Source organism: Ammodytes marinus (genome assembly GCF_949987685.1).
Source record: "Ammodytes marinus genome assembly, chromosome: 1".
NCBI classification, from domain to species: Eukaryota; Metazoa; Chordata; class Actinopteri; order Uranoscopiformes; family Ammodytidae; genus Ammodytes; species Ammodytes marinus.
Genome location: NC_137230.1, coordinates 31,905,118 through 31,932,617, shown reverse-complemented (window position 1 = coordinate 31,932,617; position 27,500 = coordinate 31,905,118). Strand labels below are relative to the sequence as shown.

The following is a 27,500-nucleotide window of genomic DNA, read 5'->3' as shown; positions in this document are numbered from 1 at the left end:
TAAAGAGATAGTTAAGATACAAGTGAAGGATAAGCAGAGTGGCTATATATACAGTATATGATTGGGCTGACTGTCTATCTGGTAATGGAGATGTCTAATAGCAGAGGAAATTGACAAGAGAGTGTTGTGAGCGAATCGAGGAAAAAACATGGCCGAGAAGACAAGTGACAAATTAATGGGGAATGTTTTTCTCACTGGCAGTTTAATGGCAAAAGGACATTTATTCTGATATGAATAGAGAGAGCAGACATGACATGCACAGTATATATATTATGACATTCATACACCGATAGCAGCAGCTACCACGCAGGTTGCAAGCCAACTCTGGAGCAATTTAGGGTTCAGTGTCATGCCCAGGGACACTTGGACATGTGGCGGGGAGACGGGGGATCGAACCACCGACCCTGCAGTTGTAGGTCGACCACCCCACTGAGCTACACCCCCCCCCCCCCCTTTTGCTATGCAGTCTTAGAAAAAAGTCAAAAGGTCAAGGAGATAGTTGACACACAGTTTCATATGCAACTGCAGGACTGCGGTAACGTTGGAAAGATGTTGACAGATGTCAATGTCTGGGATAAATAACTGAATTGCACATAACTGTAAAGGTATTGCTTATTATTTCTCTTCTGTGTTGTCCTTTGTAGACGGTCCCTCCCTGTGCTCTGGTCTCACAGCCCGCTGCACATAGAGAGCAATGTCGTTAGTGGAGCTTAGAGGACGTCTGGTTTCACTCAAAAATGTGGTTGTAGTCCATTGTCTGCCTTATGACCATAGCAGAGATGCATCGGTTGTGATCACATTTTGCATATGAATTATTGATCCCGGGAAGTTTGAATCTGTCAACATCTTTCCAGCTTTACCGCAGTCTGGAACTGTCAAGTTTATACTTGAGATTTAGACTTTCTACTCAAAGTGCATAATGGAAGAAAAAAAAATTGGTATAGGTTTTAGGAGACAGGAAAGTGCGTGTGTGTGTGTGTGTGTGTGTGTGCGTGCGTGCGTGCGTGCGTGCGTGTCTGTGTGTGTGCGCTTCTCTCAATTGACAGGAGCCCAGCGGCACGGTATATAAAAAAAAAAACTCACAAAGTAACTTCACTATTATGAGAAAGACAAGAGTGGGGAGGATGCATGCAGAGAAATGGAAAGAGAGAGAGAGAGAGAGAGAGAGAGAGAGAGAGAAGGAAAGACAGGAAGAAAACAAGGAGGGTCTGCTGGGTGTAAAGTTTCTCCCTGGATATGATATGTGGATATGGGGATGTCATGAAGCCTGTGAAGTGGAAATAATAAAGAATTAGGATTGTCTCCGAAGACAGGGGAATTAATCCAAAATGAATTAGGAAGGGGAAGGAGAGAGGGAGAGGAGGAGTGGGGTGCAGAAAATCAACATCAGCTATTTCCTTTTCCTCTGCTCGGAGGCAGATAGGGGGCGGATTGTGCTGGAGTATGTGTGGATCCCATAAAAATTAAATTAATAACAATGGGGGGAAAACACAGACACACACTCACACACAAGCTCAAACACAAACACACACATACAGTATATACACATAAACACACACACACACACACACACACACACACATATGCTCAACCACAAACACACAGACACACTCACGGACACACACAAATATAAGTGGAAAAAAGTAGTAATATGGGGGTGGAGAGATAGAGAGAGAGAGAGAGAGAGAGAGAGAGAGAGATAGTCGTACGGAGAGCTAGCAAAGGGTACAGATGGAAAGAAAAAACAGAAAAAAAAGAGGAGACAGAGATTTGAGTGAGCTGAGGGTGGGCTACTGTTGCTGCCAGATTGCACTGCTCTTTTGTTCCCCCCTTCCATCGTCTTTCTGGGGGGAAAAAAGAGGGGGCTTTGCTTGCTCTTACTGCTGCCAGTGGTGTTAAAGAGGAGATGCCATTGTAATAAATGCCACTTGTAAAAGATTGCAGAGTGGAATCATACAGCGTGCAGATGGATCCATATACGCCTGAGAAAAACGTGGGGCCATAGAAAAAAAAAGGCATGAGCGATAATTAAGACTTAGGGGGTGAATGACAGAGCCGTTTGTGAGGACGGAATATGGCGTCTCCTCCCGGGCTCTCTGGGAAACAGAAGGGCTCCGAGAGGCTCCGTGTCACAAAACATTACCCACACAGCTGTTGGCTTTATGAGCAGCGATGGTGTACTATCTCCCTCTCTCTCTCTCTCTCTCTCTCTCTCTCTCTCTCTCTCTCTCTCTCTCTCTCTCTCTCTCTCTCTCTCTCTCCTTCTCTCTCTTTCTGTCTTTCTGTCTCTCTCTCTGAGTCTCTGTCTCATCCTCTTCTACTCTGTCCCTGCGTTTCAAATCGCAAACTCTTTCTTTGTACTATTCTACTTACTACAGCTGACCATAAAAAGTATGTAGTTTGTTCGCGTGCAGTATACAATTGGGGGACATACTTTAACTTCATTATTTTATCATTACATTGCGCTTGAAATTGCCTCTTGCGTATATATCCAGGCTGCATTCCAAATCGCATACTGTTTCTTGTTACTATTCTACATACTACAGCTGACCATAAAAAGTACGTTGTTAGCATAAGATTGGGAAATACTTTTAATAATGTTTTCATCACAACATCGCATCTTGAACTTCCCTCTCTCTTGCGACAGTTTGCGATTTGGAACCTGTAGCCTATACCTATACTGTATATCCGGGCTACGTTCCAAATCGCAAACTGTTACTGTATTGTTACTATTCTACTACTGCTGACCATAAAAAGTATGTAGTTAGCATGCAGTAGGCACACAATTGTGACATCTTTAACTTTATTTATTTCATCATAATAACATCGCACCTTGATCTTGCTTCTTGCTTATACTGTAGCCTATATCCGGTCGAATCGCCGCTTGTTTTCATATGAACACAGCTCAGTTTACAGAATGTGACGTTACTTCCTCTTCGCAGTGGATTGTGGGCCCGAATCGCCCCAAAAAAACATGCTGATTTCCACACTAAACGCCACGACCCGATGTAGTAGGGCATCTGGGTATTTTTTTAAGCATGCTGCATCTGACCACAAGTATTTGGACATCCTAAATATGTGTCTACCATACTAAATAGCAGGGAGGCATGGTGGATTGTACACACACCACCATGCTAGCTATCTCTAAAGGGACTAGATAAGGACTTGTACTCTATCATTCATACCCAGGGAGAAGGAGTGGGAGTAGGTACTCCGCATGCACACAAATACAGAGTAACACCCGGGCTGAAAATTCAATAAAAAGCACAGACACTGACAGTGCTCGCTACTGTTTTGAATGGGAGTTTGGGCTTACTGGTGCTCTGGGCTGACTGTAAAGTAGGGACATCGAATTCTGTTGTTTTTCTTCTCTTGCCTTTGTTTAAACACACACACACACACACACACACACACACACACACACACACACACACACACACATCCCTGCTCTGACAATGACCACACAAGTCCATGCATGCTACACTGCTTGGCTGAGAGAATCATGTATGTGTGCTTGTTCATACTACGGCTCATTTCAGGCATTTCTCTGTAAAATCACTAGACGCTGGTTATATCGCTCGCGCTCATGGGAATTCACACACACACACATCCGTGCTCAACAAGTGCAACCGCTGCTTTGTGCCTGAAAACCCATTTTGTTTTGTGCCAGTGCATACATAGTCTCTCTATATATCTCTGCCTAAAACACAACCAAGGAAAAACTACTGGGCATTTATCATCTGTGAATATAGTGATTCCTATTCTGTGTGTGTGTGTGTGTGTACTATGCAGTTTAAGGGAAGGGGGATCTGTTTACATTTGCAGAGTGTCACAGCCAAAAAAAAAATTACTTTGTAAATATTACTGTGATGTCACAGTAAGAGAAATCACAGTCATATTTACAAAGTAAGGTTTTTTTTTAACCCTATATTTATCTTACTGTGATGTCACAGTAAGATTAATATAGGGTTAAAAAAACACTCTTTCTGCCTTTTCTCAGGCTAGGATGAACCAATTTCAATTTTTTTTGCACATTTATACTACATAGGATCTCAGAATTCAATACACCTTCATATTCAAACCGGTGAATTAGGCCTTTAAGTTAAACAAGTGTATTAATTGTTGACAATGTGTATTTGGGTAAATGAATAATTAGATGGCTGGGGGGGCGTGTTTTGGGCCGCCTGCCAATTAATTGCACGGGAGAATGGCAGCCGGTCAGTCCGACAATGTCACTACCTGGTGCAGACACTGTGGTTACATATAATTTTGACCACTCTAGTTTAAATGTTTTGTTTACCAGCAACTTAAGCTTTTCGTTTAGTTTAGAATGTATTTGTTATTTTGAAACCTTTTGTACTCATTTTTGGAAACCTTTTTGTTCGAAGAAAACTACGTCTCGGAGTGTGTGTATCAAACCACCACAGTTAATGCCCCGGAGGCATCATCCAACTAGGATCCCGTGACACAGAGCATGCAGTTGGTTTACAAAAACATATTTACTCTTCATGGGATTCTTAGAATTTAATAATTCTACATCAAACCAAAATTGTTTTGGGGAACATGGAACCAAACGTAAGACTAGAATATATTTGTAAACCAAACTGTGGCTCCCTGCTTTTGTATACAACAACAGGGAAGCAGTAACTTTTCAGGTATAGTTTTCTAACTTCAAACAGTGTTCCAGGGATCCGATTTTCCCATGAGGAAAGTTTTGCTTATTCAGTTATGAGAATATGCCTTAGAAAATATTCAATTCTCCAACACACCCAAAGTTACATAATGGACCTTTAAGTCCATTTATTTCTCTGCCTTACTGGCCAGCTCCTGTGCTTGTCTATAGGCTACCTCTTTGTATATGTGCTGTGTTCAAAAAGCCATACTACTAGCTTTTTACTAGCCGTACGTCCTACTCATACTCATTTTGACGTCAATTTGAGTATGTGACGGTTGTGTATGCAAGTTTGTGTAGGCGAGAAATGCCCGGATGAGTACTAACTTCCTGGAAGATTTTGTGTTTGGATCAATAGGATACTGTTCCTACTCAATCGGCCCACAATGCATTGCGTCTTTTCAAATGACATGGAAGTGTAAACGGTCTGACCAACCTCGCATACACAATTGATCGTTAAGTGTAGTATATAGGCCTACATGTTGAGTATGTTGGAGGGAGGACGTTAGTATGGCTTTTTGAACACAGTCTATGTGCCAAGGGCCCCTATACATGCGGCGCACAGAGTATCAGATTGGGCTGCAAACAGTTTTAATTCAAACGATGACCCCTCTTCGCGCCCTGTTAAACCACCCGACCTTCTCTGTCACTCCCAGCGCCCGCTGCTGTTGCCGGTGACGACGGCGACCGCGAGGGCCCCTGCGCTGCAAGCTAAGAGACCCCGAGCTCAATAAAAGAGTGGGTGATTAAACAACTCCCGGTAATTGCTCCTTTTGTGCAGGAATCAAACGGTCACACACTTATTACGGAGGAAGGAGAGTGAGAGAGAGAGAGAGAGAGAGAGAGAGGGGTAGAGAGAGAGAGGTTGTTTCAGCTGAGGGCCAGACAACCTCTGTGACCTTCTGCCCTGCCGTCACCGTACTCCTTTATCTGACCAAACAACCACTGTAGTGTGTGTGTGTGTGTGTGTGTTTCACCTGCATGAGTGGGTGAGTCAGTGAGTGTGAGTGTGTGTGTGTGTGTGTGTGTGTGTGTGTGTGTGTGTGTGTGTGTGTGTGTGTGTGTGTGTGTGTGTGTGCTAATTCCCAATGTGTAAGTGCCAGTGTGTGTGTGTGTGTGTGTGTGTGTGTGTGTGTGTGTGTGTGTGCGCGCGCTAATGCCCAGCGCGTAATATGTACCTGTGTGTGTGTGTGTGTGTGTGTGTGTGTGTGTGTGTGTGCGTATTAATACCCAATGCGTAGCGTATGTGCCAGTGCATTTGTGCCAGTGTGTGTGTGTGTGTGTGTATTAAGTATGCAAAGAAAGTATAGTTGAGACAAGGCTACATTGAATAACACCAGAGCTCCCCCATGTGTTGGAGTATTGAACTACACTAAGAACAATCTCATAGTGATGTGCAGTGCTGTGCCACCAGCCAGCTGGCTTTGGTAATGGGGGACAGAGCCAAACCAAGGGACCGTGTCCGACATGAGGGCTGGGTTTCAGAGATCATGGGTAACACGTGAACCATACACATCGTCTGCTTGTCACACACACACACACACACACACACACACACACACACACACACACACACACACACACACACACACACACACAGAGACACACACGACACACACACACACACACACACACCATATACCACACATATACAGATATCAGTACAAGGGTTCCAGGCAAAGAACTCCTGTCAAATGGGTTGGCTCACAAAAAAGGGAGGGGCACAATTATCGTATATAGCCACAAATACACACATAAAGTGCCTTTCAAGGGTCCATGAGTGCTTCAGCTTACCCCATGATTATGCCCACACTCTCACTCTCACTCGTGCACACACACACACACACACACACACACACACACACACACACACACACACACACACACACACACACACACACACACACACACACACACACACACACTCAGCACTTGTCGAAAACTACCATCCCGTGCCAAAACAGCCATCAGACTGGCCTTTTGGAGATGTGTTCAGCTGGTTTGAAAGAGGAGAGCTTTCTGTGGTCAGAGAGTGAGAGAGGGAGAAAGAGAGAGAAAGAGGGAGAGAGAGAAAGAGGGAAAGAGAGAGAGAGGGAGAGAGAGAGAGAGAGAGAGGGAGAAAGAGAGAGGGAGAGGGACAGAGAGAGAGATAGAGGGAGCTAGGGACATAGAGAGAGAGAGAGAGAGAGAGAGAGAGAGAGAGAGAGAGAGAGAGAGAGAGTGAGAGAGCGATAGAGAGAGATAGAGGGAGAGAGAGAGGGAGAAAGAGAGAGAGATAGGCAGAGAGAGCGACATGTCTGGTCAACAACTTTAAGTGATTTTCTCGCTTTGAGGTGAAAGCATTCCCAGCCAGATTTAACCAGGAGATTAGAGGGGAATCAATGTGAATTTGAATGATGCAATATATTGAAAACATTCAGCAGGGTTTCAGCTGGCCTGACGACCACCCAGAAACAGTGTTGCACCTTTTTTGGTAAAAGGAACTATGTAGATGTATTGTTGACCATGTTAATAGAGATGTTTCCTTCATGTGGGAGAATGTGGTATGTTATTTTTTTCAGAAGTAAAAAAAAATTATGATAAATGTATCAAATCTGTCAGCAACATTTCTATTTGTATTTTTCCTGCTTGAGGCTGAACAATATACAACTAATTTCCAAATCCACTTATTTTAATATCTTTATGTAATGTATATAGGGGAGAATGGGGGAATCTGAGGCATCGGGTAACGTGAGCCACCCCCTGTATCTAGGCAACGGAAAACTTTTGTGGTCATGTGAGATATATGTTTTCAAGCCCCTCTCATTTCCCCATGGCCCTGAAAGAGAGGACCTCATGGTGCTGTGGTAAGCATGTTTTTTTCACCAAAATAGGTATTTTGCATGTAAAAGTAAATGTTCTTGCTGTCAACTTAATCAACTGTTGTGCCAAAGCAAATGTATTCACGTAGAAAAACTTCTATCATACGTGTTGATGAACTACCAACATATAAAAACCATGTGATGATATTAGCTAAAGATTAGCCTGAAATGCTAAGAGAGGTAGTTTTATCTCAAATTGTGGTGGTGGGGGAAAGTGAGCCAAATGCTGTGGGGGAAAGTGAGCCACTGTCTCACTTTCCAACCATGAGGCACAAGTTAAGTTTAGTCTTAAACATATTTTAATGTAATATTACATAACATATGTTTTATTTTAATGGCATACACATTGTAGAAAAGCCATCATGCCAAGGAAATACACCAGGAAGACGACCTGGGGCAACCACACGGAAAGAGCACCTTCTCATCTTTCCCTGTAACCTTCAGGGCTGGAATGTAGAGTAGGCCTAGTTGTAGAGTATGACAGGCTGATGTTATTATCCAGTTGGGTCTTCTCCTGTGTTCTGAGTCCCAGGCTGTTCTCGCTGGTTCTGATTTTCCTATGCTTTGACCCCCAGACACAAGCTGGCTCTAAGGGTCCTGTGTTCTGACCTCAGACTGTGTTCTAATCTATCTGGTTCTATCTTTCATTTGAATCTTATTAAAACCTTTTGAATTATAATATGTTGTATTTGATTTTGTTCAGAGTTACTTTCAAGTGTTTAGAACATTTGCTTTGCTTAATTGACCAAACCCCATTATTCTTCCGACATTAGTTCTGGAATGTTTTGCTAGCTTTCAGGATTCTAACTGTTACAATATGTGTTGTTATGGTAGTTCCAGAGTGGAAAAAGTAAGTGGTTCACTTTACCCTCTTGATTTTTCTGGTCTGTCTCAGTTTACCCCACAGCTGGGGTAAAGTGAGCCACATGACAACTTTTTTTTAAACTATCACATTTTCACTGCCCTTTGTCTTGAAATAATTCTGCTAATGCCCATTTCTAGGAAACATCCTGAATTAATGGAAAATGTGTAAATTTGAGTGATAAATCATTTTAGCTCGCTTAGAGTGGAGCAAATGTAAAAAGTGACTCAGATTACCCCGTTCTCCGCTACTAACCATGGCTATGGAAATTGTATCATTTGTTTACTGTTCTGTAAACAATGTGTATACTATGTACCTTTTCTTTCTTGAATCATTATTTAAAAGATCATTTTAAAAAAAAGTTTGAGCTGGCCTGTTGATAATATAATGGTCTGTCTTGACTCACATCCACCAGAACTAAATCAATAACTTTTGAAAAGAAAATCTGTTTGAACTCTTGAAGAGTGTGCTTTTATGTTTCTTTCATTTATTCGTATTATTTATTCAATAAAATAATAGTCTAGTGATGTTGTATTGGCAGTATAACCATTCATATTAATATTTATCTTCAACCATGTCATCAGAGCACAATTCCTAGGTTTTATTATATTATATCACTCCACCTCTCCTTAAAATTTCCATTTGCACGGTATGTTGTATTAACTATGTGTGTGGTAATGGCAGAACAATACATATTTAGTTTATTAATCAGTGTGGGATTATTTTTCCATCCCCATTTTATTTTTATTTTTCAGTTTTCAGTATCTGTAGCATTGAGGTATTTTCACTGTAGTCGCATATTTTGTTATGTGTGACCAACATGCTTTTGTGACAAACACAAACCAAGACAAATTATAATTATACCGAAGCATGTTTCAATCAGCTTCTTTTAAAACGCAGGAGAGAAAATAACGGCAGCTCTGTGAATAGACGCGTTGATTGCAGATAATTGATTTACGCCACCGCGCCGTGAACTTAAAAAAAGAACGTGGCAAAAGGTCCACGAAATTCTGATTACACAAAACATTTCTTGCAACACTTTACAACACTTAGTTTTAAGAGTAATTATATGTTGTGAAAACGGCAAGGAGGGGGGGAGAAAAGTTGTTTGATCTTCAGACTTAACTTCAAACATAGTTGTAGAGGACTCAGGTGGTCTGTGTGTGTGTGTGTGTGTGTGTGTGTGTGTGCGTGTGTGTGTGTGTGTGTGTGTGTGTGCGTGTGTGTGTGTTGGTGGAGTTATGCTGCCCCCTTCTGCCCAAAATACACACCACAATAGACAATTCTGCATTTAACGGTCTAAGTGCAGATGCATCTAAAAAAAAATATTAGAATATCATGGAAAAGTCCATTCAAAAAGTAAAACTTTCGTATATTCTAGATTCATTACACAAAGTGAAATATGTAAGGCCTTACTTTTGTTTTAATTCTTATGATTTAGGCATATAGCTCATGGAATAAAACAAATCCAGTATCTCAAAATATTAGATGAAACCAATTTGGAAAAAGGATTTATAATACAGAAATGTCAACCCTCTGAAAAGTACGTTTATTCTAGATTCATTACACACATACAGTTCTATTAATCTAGAATAAACATCCTTTTCATAATATATATGAAAGTTTTGCTCTTTGAATAAAATCACATTAAAAAAAATATTGATTTTATTTTCTGTTAGATATATTTTCCGTATGGACATCATATAAAAACGAGACTGTATATGAAACTGTGCAAAATCAGGCTTTATTCATTTCCCCCCCGCATCTTAACCTTTTCATTTTCATCATCATAATTTCCATAATTCTTGTCAACATCTTCTTTGAAAACATTGCTCACCGGACACAAACAGCCCCAGACTCACACAGCCAAAACTTACATCAGCTTTGAGCATATAGTCCAATGAGTTTCTCCAGGGCTTCTTTTCTGGGCCGATACGTGTCAACGAGGGTCTCCAATGTCCTTAATTACATATCCAAGAAAAAGTCCATTCAATAGTCAGCATATGTTTCAGTGCCAGGAGACAACCATCTCAGTACAGACATGGTTTAGATGATGTTGGATATTATAGTCTTAGCTCCATAAATACTTTTTGTTCTCCCCCTCCACTGCAGATCCAAAAGCGAGGACAGTCCATTTTTCTCCCAAGTTTAGGCAAACGTTGAATAAGTGCAATGTCTAGTATAATGTCAAGAAAATACAAACCCACACATACATACATACATATACATACATACAGTACATGACTAACTGATAAAAGTTTGATTAGCTATACAAGGTTGCCGTACTCTGCACATAAACGCAGTTTAAAGTCCAGTGTCTGTTAGGTAGGAGGCCCATACTATCTGTTGATACGTTTTGGTAAAACTGTCCATGGTTTTTCTGTACAGTGGGGTTTGTAATCATTTGTGAATTCCGATTCGTTTTTAAAATAAGATGTTGACCACTGTGAAAGAGTGGCAGCTACTTGAATGATTTTTATGGCACGCAACAGTTTTGTGGCAGTTTTTTTTTTTAAACATGGAACATAGGCAACAAATAAAACATTTTCACAGATGTAATGCAATCCACTGTAATTCTTTTTTTTAGCAAAATCGATAGGACGGTCTTCTATGTGTAATTCCATCACTATACTGCTTCTATAATGTAGCAGGGTAAACCTCACAGCTTCAATTTGACCAGATTTGGGTTATTCTTTTTTTTTTTATATATATATATATATAATTTTTGACAACTATGGAACAAAGACATGTCAAACTCACTGCAACTGGGCCTTGATACATGGTCCAGTCCACAGCATTGTAGTCAATGAATATGATAAAACAAAATACTCCACTATCATGTTTTGAGCTTTTCGGATAGGCAAATGTTAGAAAGATTAAAAAATTAATTGTGGAGCAAAAGCTAAATGAACCGAAGCTAGCCTCTGCAAGTTAAAACAATAAACTAAAAGCATCCGAATGTGGAAAAAAGCTTCAGACTTGAGTGTTTATTCTCTATGGGATCAGCAGTTATACCAAAGCCATTTAAAATGGAGATTGGAACAAAAATGTTATGATCCTTATTTTCGTTTTAATGTGTGATTATTTTTTAGGTTTGGGAGCTGTGAGGTTTTCAAAGTGCATCATTCAGAACTGTCTTAATTCTGCAATGAAAATAATGATAATACTGTCCATGAGTGGATTTTTATTTTCTTCTTTCTTTCTTTCTTTCTTTCTTTCTTTCTTTCTTTCTTTCTTTCTTTCTTTCTCTTTTTTTTTTTTTCTTTTACATTTGATAATGTTTATCAAAAAACAAAGTGCCAACAGTGTTATGCAACTACAGTCCAAGCCACGCCTCCTTTATCTGATTCTGGGAGCTTGGTCCAAAATGTCATCGCCCCCTCAGATAAAACCACATTACACAGACCTTAATTCATGTCATCAGTCAAAAGAATATCAAACAAAACAGATTGGACATAATGCCTTTGCAAACACAATAAGACAAGAAACCTCTATGCGCATGTAAACCCATCACTTGTTTGCCACAATGGGATCTAATAACCATTTCCAATGACTTTCTTTTTTTTTTACTAGATATTGACAAATACAAATTATAATAGTGATATTTAGTCCACATAATCTGAGGAGTATAAAAGGAGAAAAGCCCAGTGCACCCAGTGTTTGGAGAGTTATACCAGTAACTACTGTTTCATTTCCATCGGAGCGTAACAGTTCAGTTGTAGATTACATGAATTGAGTAAAAAAGCAGATTGGTGTTAACCATGTTAAACCTAACTGAAAGGGAAAATTAACATGTAATGCGTTGTGGCCATTCAGAGAGGAGGAATAAAAGGAGAGAGAGAGAGAGAGAGAGAGAGAGAGAAAGAGAGAGAAAAAAAGAGAGAAAGGGAGAGAGAGAAGGAGAGAGAGATAAAGAGAAAGAGAGAGAGAGAGAAAATGAGCGGACCAGAACAAAACCAATTCAGATATAATGTGCTCCGGAGCCCCCTTAGCCTTCAGTGTCAGGTTGTGAGGTTGTGTTTCTGTCCACCTGCCTGTCTCTGTGTGTGTGTGTGTGTGTGTGTGTGTGTGTGTGTGTGTGTGTGTGTGTGTGTGTGTGTGTGTGTGTGTGTGTGTGTGTGTGTGTGTGTGTGTGTGTGTGTGTGTGTGTGTGTGTGTGTGTGTGTGTGTGTGTGCTTTAGCCAGAGGTAAGCCTCCATTAGCTGGAGTAGATCTGGGTGCCGATCACACGCATGATCTCCTTCTGCACCTTGGGCTCCTGGGTGTTGATGTTGGCATCTCCTACCTGGCCATCCTCATACCTGCATACATCCATACATACATGAGCTTACATATGGGTATTATGATTACATAGTTTCATCCCTTCATTAATAGCTGCTCAATTTTTAATCCCTCCCTCATTGTAAAAATGTAAAAGTTATAAAAAATATCATTCATAAGTAATGGATAATGTATTCATATGCAATGTATACAAGATATTGATTTCTACATAATAAGAATTTCAAACAACAGCTGTGCCAACAAGTTGAGCAAAATGTTTATGCAAAAATTGTTTAAAATGTCTGAAAAACTTTATGGACAACAAATAAAAAGTTGGCTCAACTTCTATTTTTTGGAAGTCTTAGTAAGTCTAAGTAGACCTAAAAACTTTAAGTTACATTAAATATTAATAATACGATATCTCAACAAAAGAAAATTAGATGGCTCAAATGGATGCAGTTTTCCTTAAAATCTCAGAGTTTTAGTTGGCTCTTAAAACTTAAAAATCTAGTGAAGATAGTTGTTTTTATTCCGACCATGTCAACCATTTCTTGGAGCTGAAAAATACACTGAGTGCAAGTTCAGAATTGAATTATAATTAGCTGTGATTATATCTGATAGTGGGCCAATGCCCAACACAGAAGACAGCAGTGGACATGATAATAACACTTTGCCATCTGGTGAATGTGTGTATCCTACTATCGGCAGCCAGGGTGGATGATGCCATGTTTTATTTACTCAGCTTCAGAAATTATATTTTTTAGACATCACATTTAAAAGGCTTTGAACTGAGAGGGACGCACTTATGTGGAGTGGCAGCTCCACTTGACCATCAGCACAATTTATGCACCGCTAATTTCAAACCATTATGAGTGATGTGGGACAACTGTAGCATATATTTTACCATCATTTGTGAGCGAGTGAGTGACTTGTTCATTTTAAAGTGTGATAACAGCTTTTCATATGTATCAGTTCATATGCCAACTCCTGTCATAATCTCAGTATGCTTTCAGTAAGAGGGAACCATTAAGGGATCAAATAAAAGCGGTGAATACTCACACAAAAAAGAAGCGAGTACAGACATGGTCGGAAACCGGACACACCCAGATGTTGCCGTGTTTCTGTAGATCCTTGGATGTGATCACTGTTTGGAAGAGGGATTATGTTACACAATAAGCATCAAATAAGTAATGGTGGTTCATATGTATTGTAGTCTGTTTTACTATCAATTGGAATCATAGGATTGCTGTTGTTTTTGGTTTTATATAACACAAGTTTAGGGCATTTGTAACCAGAGAGAATGTTGTAGAATGTTGTAGAATGTTATTTAAGAGAGAAATGTGATAGATAGATAGATAGATAGATAGATAGATAGATAGATAGATAGATAGATAGATAGATAGATAGATAGATAGATAGATAGATAGATAGATAGATAGATAGATAGATAGATAGATAGATAGATATAACCTCTTTAAGTTTTTACCTTCACACAGAGCGATGCAGTTCAGATTTCGACTCTGAAGAAACCTTGATTGTATTGGACGGCTCTATTAGATAGAAAAAAACGAAGAAAAAAAAACAGGCGTCAGTTAGACTTTGTTAACTACTGCTAGCAGACTGTTCTAACTTTCACTATTAAAAACACTCAGAATGTACAGAGCGTAACAGTCACAGTGACTTTTACAGCTTCCGTACGCGAGGCCTTAATATTTTTTTCCGGTCCCCTCACCTGTGGTATGGTGTTCATGCGGTTGTAGCGCTGCACCAGTTCATCTTTGGTGGGCATGCGGTGCTGTCCTTTCCCCATGCCTGTAAGGAGAAGCACACGCACGCACGCACGCACGCACGCACGCACGCACACACGCGCACACACACACACACACACACACATACACACACACACACACACACACACACACACAGCAAACAGGACTGAGTCAGAATGACCTCCAATCACTTAAGCTGTGAAAAGACCTTTCCTGTTGTCTAGTGCTCTTCAACTCCTTGTACAGACACATAATCACCCAGAGTGCTTCACTTCAGATGAAGGTTATTGTTTCAAAATGCTACTGATTGCCACTTTCAAGCTAATTTCCGTTGTTATTGAATTGAATTGAATTGAAAATGTTTTTATTTCGAACAAGTAAATAATAAAAAATAAAAAAGCAATAATAAACAATAAAATAAATTAAACAAGTGGACAGTTACAATAAAGTAATATTTACACACAATGAAAACCACAAATGAAAATAAACTGTCTTACACTTGCTTTACCTGTTCGAAAAGGGGTGAGAAGAAGAAAACTTATTTAATCTCACCCCTTCTCCCTGATTTATATATCTATAATGACTATTGGCTTCCTTATTAGTGATATAATAATATTTCAAAAATAATAATACATATTAATATATATTAGTTTTCAATATGATACAATTTGTTACCAATTGCATATTTATCTAATAATATCGTCGTATTTATCTAATAATATTGTCAAGTAATCTTATAATAATAATAATATCTGATTAAACATTCAATATTATATAAATACCGTCAAATATATACAAATATACATACATGTAAACATATACACTATGTTAATCTTCATCCTTATTATTGGTATTATCAAAACTGCATGCGTAAACTCAACTAATAAACTTTAAGTATATATGTATTGGCTTTGACTGAGCAAGGGCAATGTAAGTAAGTGAAATGGATATAATGTAATGCCAACAACCATGGCAGGTTTTTTTTGCAGTCTTTAACTTTGAGTAATGCTTTCCATACTCAACCTTACAACTAGGAAACCATTGCTTAAAGGAGAAGTAAGTGATATGGTCCTTTTAGCTAACTCCCTGTCAGTGATTGCAGTTAGCGGTCCCCTCCCTCGTCCCTACGTCACCACCACATGAACACACAGCCGTCTTCATCAGATAGTGCTGCGATGGAGAGCAGCGAGTCATCGTTCACGGGCACAGATATAGAGTGATTTAGCACGTATATTAACATAACAATATCACTTACTTCTCCTTTAAGAGCTTGTTGAATGTTGAATGTGCCAATAGGTGAGACTCTTGAGAAAGCTGCTAACCTTTCTTTCACATAACCAGCACAAAAACAATACTATTATACAACCTCAAAAACTGTGTCAGCAGTAATATACAAGGGGAAGTAAGGTAACAACTTAGTTTAAATGGCTATATACCCCCATCCCAAGGAAAACAAAAAGAAACAATATAAAAAGCCGACCAAGTACGACATAAACACAAACACACATAACCACTGACAGCCCCATTACACACACAGCCACAACATAATGTATGGTATGGTGGTCGGCACGCAAGCTCAACAAAAGGGCCCAATGCCCAACGCACAACACAGGACGATGGCACAGCATTGGAAAAGTTCCCACGTGTGAAAATGAAGTGTTCCAGGATGGTAATAATACTCAGGCCATGTTACAAACATAGACAGCGTACTCAGTCAACATGGTGGAGAGAAATCAAAGGGAGAAGGAGTGAGGGGGGGGGGGGGGTTCCTACCTGAGTATCCAAAAGATATGCTGGAGATGGGGCTGAGATAGATGCCCTTTCCATACGCTGCACCGTGCAGCTTGGGTTAGAGAAGATCAAGGAGGAAGCAAAGGTCACTGAGCAGTTGCACAGGACAAGCACACACACACATACGCAAGGATGTGCTCACACACACACACACACACACACACACACACATAGAGCTTTTCACACATACACACACACACAGAGCTATTCATACACACACACACACACACACACACACACACACACACACACACACACACACAGTGCAATACAAACTCACACCAGTCGTAGATGTAGTTTGTTCCTATCTTTATTCAAGAGCGCAAGAGCACCACACCTTTGAATAAAGATATGAAAAAATTATATAAAAAAAATTAAAAAAAATTGTCCTACTGTAGTTAAATCACTTAACACCTTGTATTATACGTCCGGCCTATGTTTCTGTGACCAAAAAAAACACCACACCAAACAAACACACACAAACACACACACACGCACACACACATGGAAATCCAAAGATGGTGGACGCCAAAGAGCCAGAAAAAGAGAAGATAGTTTTGTTATTCCAGTGATCTGAAACACTTACTTAAATCCACATACTCCAAAATATAAACTGCCAACTATTTTTTTTCCGCAAAACATGCTGTAGTCATGTGAAGAACTTGTGAAATTTTGTGAATGAAAAAATGTGTAGAAAATGATCAGGTATTCAAGCAATGCTGACGTGAAAAATGAGACCATGTAATTTGACTGGAAGGTAGAAGATGATGACGTATGGTATGAGGATGAGAAAGTCCAGAATGAGCAAAACGTTGGAGACCATTTTGCTTGCAAGCTCACTATTCTGAATGTGTAGATCCGTTTGGTTCCATAGTAACATATATGCGACCGGCACAATATTAGCTACATTTTGTGTGTGGATTTCGGCACATCTGGTGGAAAGTGAAAAGGAACAATGAGTGGTATTGTATGATAGCTTGAGTCTGTCCTTCTGTGAAATACAATGACAGTGGAATGGGTGGGTGTATGCTGCAAGGCGAAAAAGGAGAAAAGACGAGGCTGAGTGTGTGTGTGTGTGTGTGTGTGTGTGTGTGTGTGTGTGTGTGTGTGTGTGTGTGTGTGTGTGTGTGTGTGCGTGTGTGTGTGTATGCGTGTGTGTGGGTGTGTGTGTGTGAGAGAGAGAGGCAGACAAGCACTGATGCGAGATCAAAGATGGAGGGTTCAAAAGTTTGAAGAACAAAAGGAGGCGTAAATGAGACACGTCGGCACGATAGAGCAATCACGGGCCGACGTCAATGTTTCAAGACGATCCTTGAGATTTCACATTTTAATTGTGCTTCATCTATTTATGCCGGTGCGTCTGCGAGCAACTCATTACCGGCCCTATTGTTCAAAAGAGAGACAATTCTGCTCTCCAATTCTCCTTCTCTTGTTTAATTATTTACTTATTTTTTAAATCTTTTATAGACGTGGGTTCGCAGAGTGCAACAGCAACCTTGGTAGAATAATACAAAGACGTAGAGAGATGCAGACCTGAGTAATACAGGAATACATTAGCAAAGAAGTATGTTTTTCCCAGCTTCTGCCTTGAATCTTAAATGCTCCTGATTTGGTCATTTGTAACCATCAGGCATCAAGGTTCAAGTTACATTGATGGCGAGACACTGCAGGCAATAAAATTTATATTTTCAAGGACTGGTCCATTTTGAGCTATTTTGCTTCCATAACAAGTCTTCTTTCATGCTAGTATAAATCATAGGTCCAAAATGTACATTTCGGTGTTTGTTTCACTAAATCTTGTCTGTTAAGGTCTGTATATTTTTCCTAATTCAACTTTTCATAATCATTCTAAGCACTATTTTAAAGGTTATTAATATAGAATGATTTGTTCATACGTTGTTAATTGTCAGATTGCCGATTTATATATTTTTTCAAACATTTCTGAAAACATGTAAATACAAAAAATTAATGGTTTTAATTTAAGTGATCAACTGGTAATGTTTCATAATGATATCCATAAGTTAAAACATGTACCCTATTCACCTGCAGTGTCACCCCTTAAATGATTTGAGGCTTCTATTCAACCCCAGTCTGAATAAGTGATGAGTGCTGCCAGTTACTGACCTTTCACAGAAGCCCTCCTATACTCACTATCATGGAACGTGTGTGTCCTTTGAAATCCTTCCCCATCAGACCTACATTAACCTACTACATGCTCTAAGTGGTTGACCCTCCCACAGGGCACACAGGGAACCTTGTGACATCACAGCCGACACCACAACCAGGAAGTGACGTGCTGTCTGCTGTGCTGTCGGCACAAAATGGTCGCCGACATTGGCCAGTGGTAAAAAAAAAAACCTCTCTTGTGTGCCCTGCTAGCTTTTAAATGCCAATGTGCTAAAAGCTGATGATAAGGGATACTGGCATCCATTAACTGCAAAAATGAATCAGCCGGACAGTAAACCTGGTCTGTAGCTTGAGAAGGTTCACTGTCCGAGGAGGATATGCATCGTAAATTCCAAGCGCAACTGCCATGGTAACGTACCTGCAGTTTGGTATAAGAGGCATTGACTAGTCCATTTCTCAGAACAGAGTGCCAGTTCTCTATATGGGAACCACTAGAGCAAGTGTAGAGAGAGGGAGAGAGAGGAGAAGAGATATATTAGACAAAGTGCTGTGTGAGTAGTAACGGCGTGGATCCCATGCACCTGTGTAGGTTTGATTCATAAACAGGGACTAGCTAATAGATATATAACCTTTTTTCCATTTATTGTAATATGAGTACTCTTTTAAGAGAAAGTTGTGACTTATTTATTACTGTTAAAAATCTATAAAATGTGTCATGATCTTTACAGCTTTTTACTTTTGAACTTTCTTGTACTTATTGATTCATACTAATACAGGCAAATGATACACATACAGCCCTATGATGACAAGGCAAAAATAAATAGTGCATCAAATGACATAAAAATGGCCTGAAAAACCTACAATTTTAATAAATACTAAAAGAGAATATAAAGGCTCTCTTCTGAAAACCACAAAAGAGCTACTGTAGTATTTTCATCTATTTGTATTATTTGTGCAAGGACATTCTATTCTGGTACATCGTCATAGTCCTCCAAATGTATTTATATAAGTCTTCCTCTAAAAATATTTTTTAAAGTATTAATGGATGAAGATCAAAGATGGCAGCCCATCACTGCTGTATTTCTGTACACGATGGGTTATATAAATACATCTCCAAGTGCAGGTCTTAAAAAAACATCACTGCAGTGTCATGAGTGCTGTTATTTTGAACTGGTGTAAAAGCAGTAAGTTCTTGTTCACAATGTCTAGTAAATAAACAGGTAAACATTCTTAATTTGACTTCTCAGCTGTTTATGTCTAAAGCCTATAAACTGATATTTTTTTACTCAACATGTATTTATATTTGGTATGTTTTTATTTATACCAACACAACAGTATTGCAGCCAAGCTCCCATGCAAATTCTTGGCGTTTTCCTGTCTAGAATGATCCAATTTGTAGTATTAAGCTGCATGTAGAGAGACTGTTAGCCCTGCTCATGTGCTAGTTGTACCCTGTGCGTTGCCAGATGGGCGTGTGTGTGAGTGTGTATCTAAAATATTCAGCTAAGCCCCATCTGCTTGAGTACAAATCTCTATCCCACACACAGATATGGCTGGCTCCAACATGCGCTGGCTTAGCAAGGTTGGTTCTACGTCCAAGAGAATGGCCACTGAATCGCTGTTGTCGATAGTTACACTTCCATTAAAATCTGCTGGGCTCTTCCATCCGCAACATAATGACCAGGTGTTATTACATGACATAGACAGAGGCATGTTCATGTTTGACAGAGTGTGTGTGTGTGTGCTGTGTAGGTCCTTAATTTTGCATCCATGTTAAGTGGCATTGCTTTGTTTCAGGATCAGTTATGTAATGTAAGAGATTGCTCACATTATATTTGCCACAAAATGTAGCTACAGTATATATTTTTAGTTTCCAAGCCCTCATACCCAAGAATAGGGTCTGTAACTTGACCCAGGATTTTTTAGTGTGTACAAATTAGTTTCTGATATTTCTAATACCACCCTAAATGATTTCAACTGTGTTTATTGTATTAACCCGTTCAGATCCCCTGTCCATTTGAATGGACATTACTTTTTCAGGATGCTTAGACTTTAACTGCTGGCATATCAAGCCAATGTAATGAACATAGAACACTATCAATAGAATGATAGCAAATTAAAGACACTCTTGACTGACCGCCTGTTAGTATGTATGTTTGCTTAAAATAAATCCAAAATATGTAATGTGCTTTTAAGCATCACTTTATTAATGCTATGAGTTATTCACTGAAAATAAAATAAACTGATGTTATTTGTTATTGTTACTTTATTATTTTAAAGTTATCAAAAATGAAAAGATATGGGGAAAATAAATTATACAATTGGGTGGTGTCTCATGTAAAGATTGTCTATTGTACTGAAATAAAAATACAAATAATACAAAAATAAATGTTTTTATTGCTTATTATCGTATGTATTTTTTGACTGTCTGGATCATATTAGGGATCTGAACGGGTTAAAGTAGTCATTGAGTGAGTTTACGTGAATTTTAAACATAGAGTTTCGATAGAATAAAAGTTGTGTGTGTTAGTGATGTGAATGTGGTGCGCTCACTGGAAGGCGAAGGTGCTGCCGTACAGCTTCTTGGCAGTGCGGAACCGAGCCTCCTTGGCTGGAGGGCTGCTTAGCAACAGGAACTGGTGCGACGTGTGCATGAACTTCAGTTGCTACGTATCACAGAAGGGCGATATATAAGATATAAGGGAGAGAGAGAGAGAGACACACACACACACACACACACACAGATGGTGAATTAGTATGAACAAATCAAATGACTTCACGCAGCAGTTTAAAGAATAACACATTGATACAGAGGACACTTGTGGGGGTGTCGTTGTGGTTCCCTACCCTACTCAGAGGCAGCTTGACGATATGAGATCTGTTACTGGAGATAATCCTGCAGAGAGACAGACAGAGCATAGAAATAAAATTGAATTAATAATGTGGAACAGAATTTTTTAAGAAGGTGCCATTGTGGTTCAAGCACCGTGGTGGCACAATGGCACCTCCTTAAAAAAATGTTGGGCATTTTTTTGTCCTGTCCTGTCAAATAGGCTATTGTCATTAGCTCATATGCAATGAATATGTTGTCCTTACCTAATATGGTATGTTTGATATGATCACTAGTGCTGTATATGATTTTCTGAAAGGGAAACCAGATGAAATTAATTGTAAAAGATGCTCTGTACTCACCACTGTAGCAGGGGGTGAGCCAACGGGTCCAGTTTGTCCATCTGCTTCTTGATCTCTAGATATGAGCCCTGGAACCAAAACACACCACATGTTTTGCTTCCAGTATGTTTTATTTTCACATTTTTTCTTTTCTTTTACAAAGCCAAATCAGCAATCAGCTTATGATGAGTTCTATGTCAAGCACAGATGCAGTTGAGGCATATTTAATAAAATATAGAGGAAGTGTATCTGAGTAGATAAACTAAGCAGCAATAATTGTTACTAAGATAATAAAAGAGACCCAATTGATGCAGTTAAAACAACACTGTCCACAAAATACAGGACTGTGTAATGGGCCGTTAATGCTTAAATAAATGACAGAATCATTAAATAATATCATAAACATTACAGATTAACCCTAACTGTAGCCTTTTCCCTTTAATTCCGTCCCATCCCCCTCTCGTACCTGGGTCATTTCCCGTATGGACATGACGCTGTCCAGCGCTTTCTGCAGTCTCTCATAATTCTTCTTCTGTGTTCATCGGTTGAGCCGAACATCCATTGTAGGCAAGGAGAGAGGGAACAACATAGGGACGTCTAAAATCACTTGTACATGTAGCAAAAGCACAAATGTAAGTGTGCATAATAGTAAAAAAGTGTACAAAATAGTATTACTTTTTCTAGTAATGTGCAGCATGGCTGTTACATAACATCATGCATTTGTAATTTGAGACTAAAAATAACATGTTGTTGTTTTGTTCAGTGGTTTGGGTAGAGTAGGCGTAGTGTTGGATATGCCTTAATGGAAAAAATATTTGTGTTGATTTTGTTAGTAGTCAGGATTGAGGTTTTGTGGATACTGACCTTTGGGTTGAAGGCCAGAGTCTTGGGGTCATTGGGGTCGACCACCGACGGGTAAGGCTCAAAGATGATGCTCTTACGGGGCGACTCCAGAGCCGCTCGACACATGGCAACGAGTAGGTCCACAACCTATAGAGAGAGGGGTTTATAGTTTTTTAATCCCGATAAATGTTTTTTTACTGGGAGTTTTTTCTTAGGGTCTAAGGGCAGGGTGTCATACTGTATGGAATGAAAAGCCCACTGAGGCAAATGTCTATTTGTGATATTGGGCTACACAAATAAAACTGATTTGATTTGATTAGATTCGATTTAGTTCATGCTTTTGTGACCTTCCTAGTGGGGTTGTGAATCTTTTGTTATCCCACGATTCAAAACGATTTCGATTCCTGGGGTCACCATTCCATTGATTCTTGATTCAAAATTGTTCCCGATTAAAAATCGATTTCTGGGATCAGTTCATAGGAGGATTTCAGGATCTACTACGGTCATCTGTGTGCTAAGAGGCGTTGTGGCAAATTATGGCATGGAAGTAAACCTAAGACCATGTCTTATCTATCTTCATTCGTCTATTTTAATGTCAAGCTTGTAATGCATGTGATTTTAAAGCAGGTCAACATACCGGTGGCAGCAAAATACACATTACATTTTGATTTAAAATCTGGATTGCGATATCCATAAATAATTTTTTTTCACCACCCCTACTTCCATGGCTTTGCATTGCAGGCATATTGAATGACATCATGAACGTATCTGTTGTGCTGTGGTCACCTCTGCTCCGGTGGCCACTTCCTCTGCTGCTCCAGACATCACACCCAGAGTGTAGAAGGAAAACACACACAGCTCCCTGGTGCACACAGCCGGCTGGACAAACACAGATACACACACAGACAGACAAAGAGGGACGGAAATACACTTATGTCAATGTTTACATGTCTACATATCTTATGTACAAAACAACAGGTGCCTACACATACTGAAACATAATTTCTCCCATAGAAGTTATCTTCCTCCCTCACTACTACAACTGTGGTAAAAAAAAACATTTACAGGTTCATGTGACTATCAATCAATGAATCAAACTTCATTTAGCTCTTTTCATACGACACAAATTGCTTCAGAAAATAAAAAAGAGCAATAAAAAGAACAATATCAAAATAAAATACAAATAATACTAATAAAATACAAATAAAAGTATATAGAAGCAACAAAGAGGACTGAGCTAGAATAATAAATGGGTAAATAAAAATCGCAAAGTAAATAAAAGTGAATAAAATGCCTTAATACTGTAGATTAATAATTAAACAATAATTTAAATAATAATAAATGAATAAGCAGAATTTGAAAAAGTGCGTAAAATGTATAAAAGAATGTATAAATAATACCTTCAGCATGGAGCCGTTCTGAAAGACGTGCTGTTCGTCACACACCACACAGTACTCGTTGAGCGTGGGGATCCTCTGCTCTGAGTACTTCATGATCTGTTCACAGATAAACCACAGAGTGTCCACAGTTATCACTCCCACCTCCATTATAGACAGTTATGGTAGTGTGGCAGCAGGATTGAAAAAAAAATACTTAACAAAGAAAACATGTAAAACATTTTTGTTCTGCAATTATGGTACGATGTCCTGGAACAACAATACACCTTGGGCTCCCAACCCTCATCACTGCTAGCTACCAGCAGGTCAACAATCTCCAAAAATATAATAAGGATCTACAGTGCATACCAGAACTTAAAACAAACAAAGTAGGGACATCTTAAAATCCTTTGTTTGGAACGTAAGTTGTATTGAGTTAAATTGCGATGAGTTCAAGCACTGTTCGCTTAATACTTGGCAAAGGTAACTTCATTAAGATAAGTTCAATGTTATCTTGTAAAATGTAGTGTCAGGCGAGATACAGTTGAAGTATAAATAGATATTACCCGGCAGTAATACAGTTTACAATCATTTTAAAATTTGGAGAAGGTTTAAAGGTATAAAAAAAATTGGATACCGCCCAACATACAGTATATGCTGTATCATAAACAACCCCTATAATGTATTTCATGTTTTTATAACTACTCAACCAACTTTATCCTTATGCCCTTCCCCTTAAAAAAGTAATTTAATTCAACTGCCTGCCATGTCTTTGTACTGCAGAGATTAGAGGCCCCTCAAAGGACATATTGTGTATAAGTGCCTTGTTAGGTAGACTCATAATATCCTCTTGATGCCTAACCTGCACTAAGAAGCCATACTCCAAGGTAGGGATGTTCTTGCAGTGGCCGCCCGCCTGGGATGAGAAAAACAATTCAATCAGCTGCCTCGTGGTTATCTGCGCTGGGGCCCTGGCCGCGGGGACAGCCACAGTCTGATGGGTCAAGTGAAGACAAAGCATTATGGGTAAAACGTGCCGCAGCAGCAGCAGCGGCAGCCATTTTGTGTCTAGGGGGGAAAGGCTCAGGTGGAGAACAGTGCAGGTGGCAGGCGACTGGGCAGAGGGTAGAAAATAGTGGATTAAAACAGAAAGGACAGGAAGACAGTGCATTGAAAACAGACATTTTGTTGAAGTGTGGATGCATTTTGATGATAAAATGATAGTAATTCATTGCATCTTTAAAAAGCACAACTAAAATTGGAATGATAGAATGAAGTACATTTGAAAAATGACAGAAAGTTTACCTCTGGGGTCTGCAATAACCCCAGTCAGTAGGATGAGGGTTAAGAAGTGTATAGTGTAGAGACTTGTGACATGCAAGCGAGACGCATTGAAAACAAATAAGTGAGAGGTTAGTGGAACTTTAAACTGAAAGGTATCTGACTCCTCATCTAAATGATATGTGTATGCTGATTTGACTAGACTCTATGGTACATGCGAGTGAGACACACTGAAGACAAATAAATGGTAATTAAGTTTTTTGTAAGTTCCAGAAATGTAACTATAAAATGATCTGACAGATATGTGGGTGCAGATGTTAGTTCCATACTGGCTCTGCCCCTAGCCTCTGCAGGGTACGTACCTGGCTGTTTGGCGGGTAGCTGAAGAGCTCTCCTTTAGGGTTCTTCATGGTACAGGAGATGGAGCGGTTCATCAGGCGAGTCACTCTCAGCTCAGGGACACTCAGCTTCCCTTTCAACACCGTGTCCTGAATCAGAGGGAAACTGGGAGACCTGCAGAGAAAACACACAAGACGCGCGCAATTTAGTGCATCATTTCATCAAATTAAACTCATAAACTGAAAATATATGTGGGTGCTGATGCTGATTTTGTCCAACCTTGGAGACTTGGAGAAAAAAATTAAAATCCACAATTCATGTATCGGTTTCTCAACCATTTGATCATTTTAACCCCTTCACGCCTGAATTACAACAATGTCTGTCGAGACTTTTTATGCATTTAAGGTGGAGTCTGCGATTCTGGAGAAATACGTGATTTTGACAATAAACGTTCTCCAGAATCACTGACTCAACTACTCCAAAAATAACTTCATTTGATTTAAACACAGATTGTTCAAGGTAGTTTTTCTGTAAAAAAAAAAATAGATATATACAAATAATATTATAACAGTAATATAAAATCCACTGTGGTGTCTGTTGTGCAACTATAATATCAAAGGACCCAGGCACATACAAGAAAACTGCTTTTAAATAGCTACACTTTCACACAAATGAAGTAGTAACTCGAGACCACAAATTCATTTAAACGTAGGAACGAATTGTATAATTTGTGCCCACACATTAACTAAAACTCTATCTTGTGCACACACAGTAGCATTTTGAGTGTTCAATGTAGTAAAACGCAGCCTCAATATACTTTTTTGGCCACTCGATTATGTCATATTTTTAGCATATTATTGTGGATAATGCCATGAATTATAATGATGTAATTTGCAACCTCTCCTTAGCTGTAGTCTTGTATAGTAAGACTGCACTATGTCTACATACCCAGAATCTGAGATTTTATAATGACTCTACTGGCTGCTCTAGTCACTCACACACTGCACTAACAGTATTATAACTAGCCCGGACCACTGAAGCCTGTTTGGGCCATAAGTCAAGTCCCTAACTGTTAATATACAAAGAACCAGTGTTCACTTCCACCATCACTCCCACTACATTATACATGTTCTTTACAGACACGACACTCCTGTTAAGTTGTTAAGGCAGCCCCAGTATTAAGTGAAGGAGACCTCTATGTGCATACCCATAACTGTCAGAGTATAGCAGGGTAAGACAGAGGCCAAAAAAGACTCTACTTATTTCCCTTTGGGGGGATTTTCTTGAGTGTATTAAACTTTGAATTTGAGTGAATGTGCAATATGCTGCGTCAGGGCTTTCCCTCTGCCCTGCCCGCCTGTCCTCTCTGCTATAGCTGTAGGTCAGACAAACCTTCACAAAGGGTTTACGTCACACACAGTACTTTTTATAGTGTAACACACAACACCTCGCAGTTTGAAGGATATACGGATAACACTTCAGCCCAAAGAAAACTCCAGTCTTTGGGAAAATGTAGTAAAATGTATTTTATAGAACAGCTTTTTCTAAAAGCATATATTACAAAGTGCCTCACAAAAGACAGACGAGAGATATACAATAGAGACACTATGCCATTACTGTGTTATAAATTAAATAGGTATGGTTGTGTAGATACCCTCAAAGACCTACACAGCGTTTGAGAGAGAGAGAGAGATAAAGAGAAATAAAGAGACATATGGAGAGAGAGAGAGAGAGAGAGAGAGAGAGAGAGAGAGAGACCTACTTGGGTATGGGGGAGAAGATGCTCAGCCCGGCCCTGAACTTCTTGATAGTTCCTCCAGCCTTGAACCAGCTGTGTCTCTTCTCCTGCTGCGCCTTGAGGAACTCATTACTCAGATGTTTCCACTGCTGAGACGTGAACGTGCTCAGGATCCTGTGGGGTGGAGAAAGAGCAGGAAGAAATGTGGGTGAGTTACTCTTTAAATCACTCCTTTTGTTGTTGATGTACACTAATATTGTTTAGTATTAAAGGTACAGTGTGTACTATCGAAGTATTTAGCAAGATCTTGTGTTGATAGTCTAGATTGCAACGCTCCTGTTCTAAAGATGGCATCATCCACCGCTACCTTCAAGTCTTTCCAGAATATCAAGTGATGAGGTGAAGATGTA

General features: G+C 39.4%; 1 protein-coding gene across 1 annotated transcript in view; it reads right to left on the bottom strand.

The window, feature by feature from the left end:
• Nucleotides 1–12,593: 12,593 nt before the first annotated feature.
• Nucleotides 12,594–27,500, bottom strand: part of parp6b (poly (ADP-ribose) polymerase family, member 6b) — a gene marked incomplete at both ends in the record, with an annotated part of 25,831 nt that continues 10,924 nt past the window's right edge. The window contains 16 exons of the mRNA XM_080029045.1: nt 12,594–12,696; nt 13,715–13,799; nt 14,142–14,205; nt 14,388–14,467; nt 16,198–16,267; nt 18,761–18,833; nt 20,896–21,008; nt 21,190–21,238; nt 21,535–21,602; nt 21,980–22,045; nt 22,378–22,503; nt 23,143–23,235; nt 23,757–23,852; nt 24,595–24,726; nt 25,376–25,526; nt 27,115–27,264. Coding sequence (XP_079885171.1) covers nt 12,594–12,696; nt 13,715–13,799; nt 14,142–14,205; nt 14,388–14,467; nt 16,198–16,267; nt 18,761–18,833; nt 20,896–21,008; nt 21,190–21,238; nt 21,535–21,602; nt 21,980–22,045; nt 22,378–22,503; nt 23,143–23,235; nt 23,757–23,852; nt 24,595–24,726; nt 25,376–25,526; nt 27,115–27,264 — 1,519 coding nt within the window. The remainder of the gene's footprint in view (nt 12,697–13,714; nt 13,800–14,141; nt 14,206–14,387; nt 14,468–16,197; nt 16,268–18,760; nt 18,834–20,895; nt 21,009–21,189; nt 21,239–21,534; nt 21,603–21,979; nt 22,046–22,377; nt 22,504–23,142; nt 23,236–23,756; nt 23,853–24,594; nt 24,727–25,375; nt 25,527–27,114; nt 27,265–27,500) is intronic.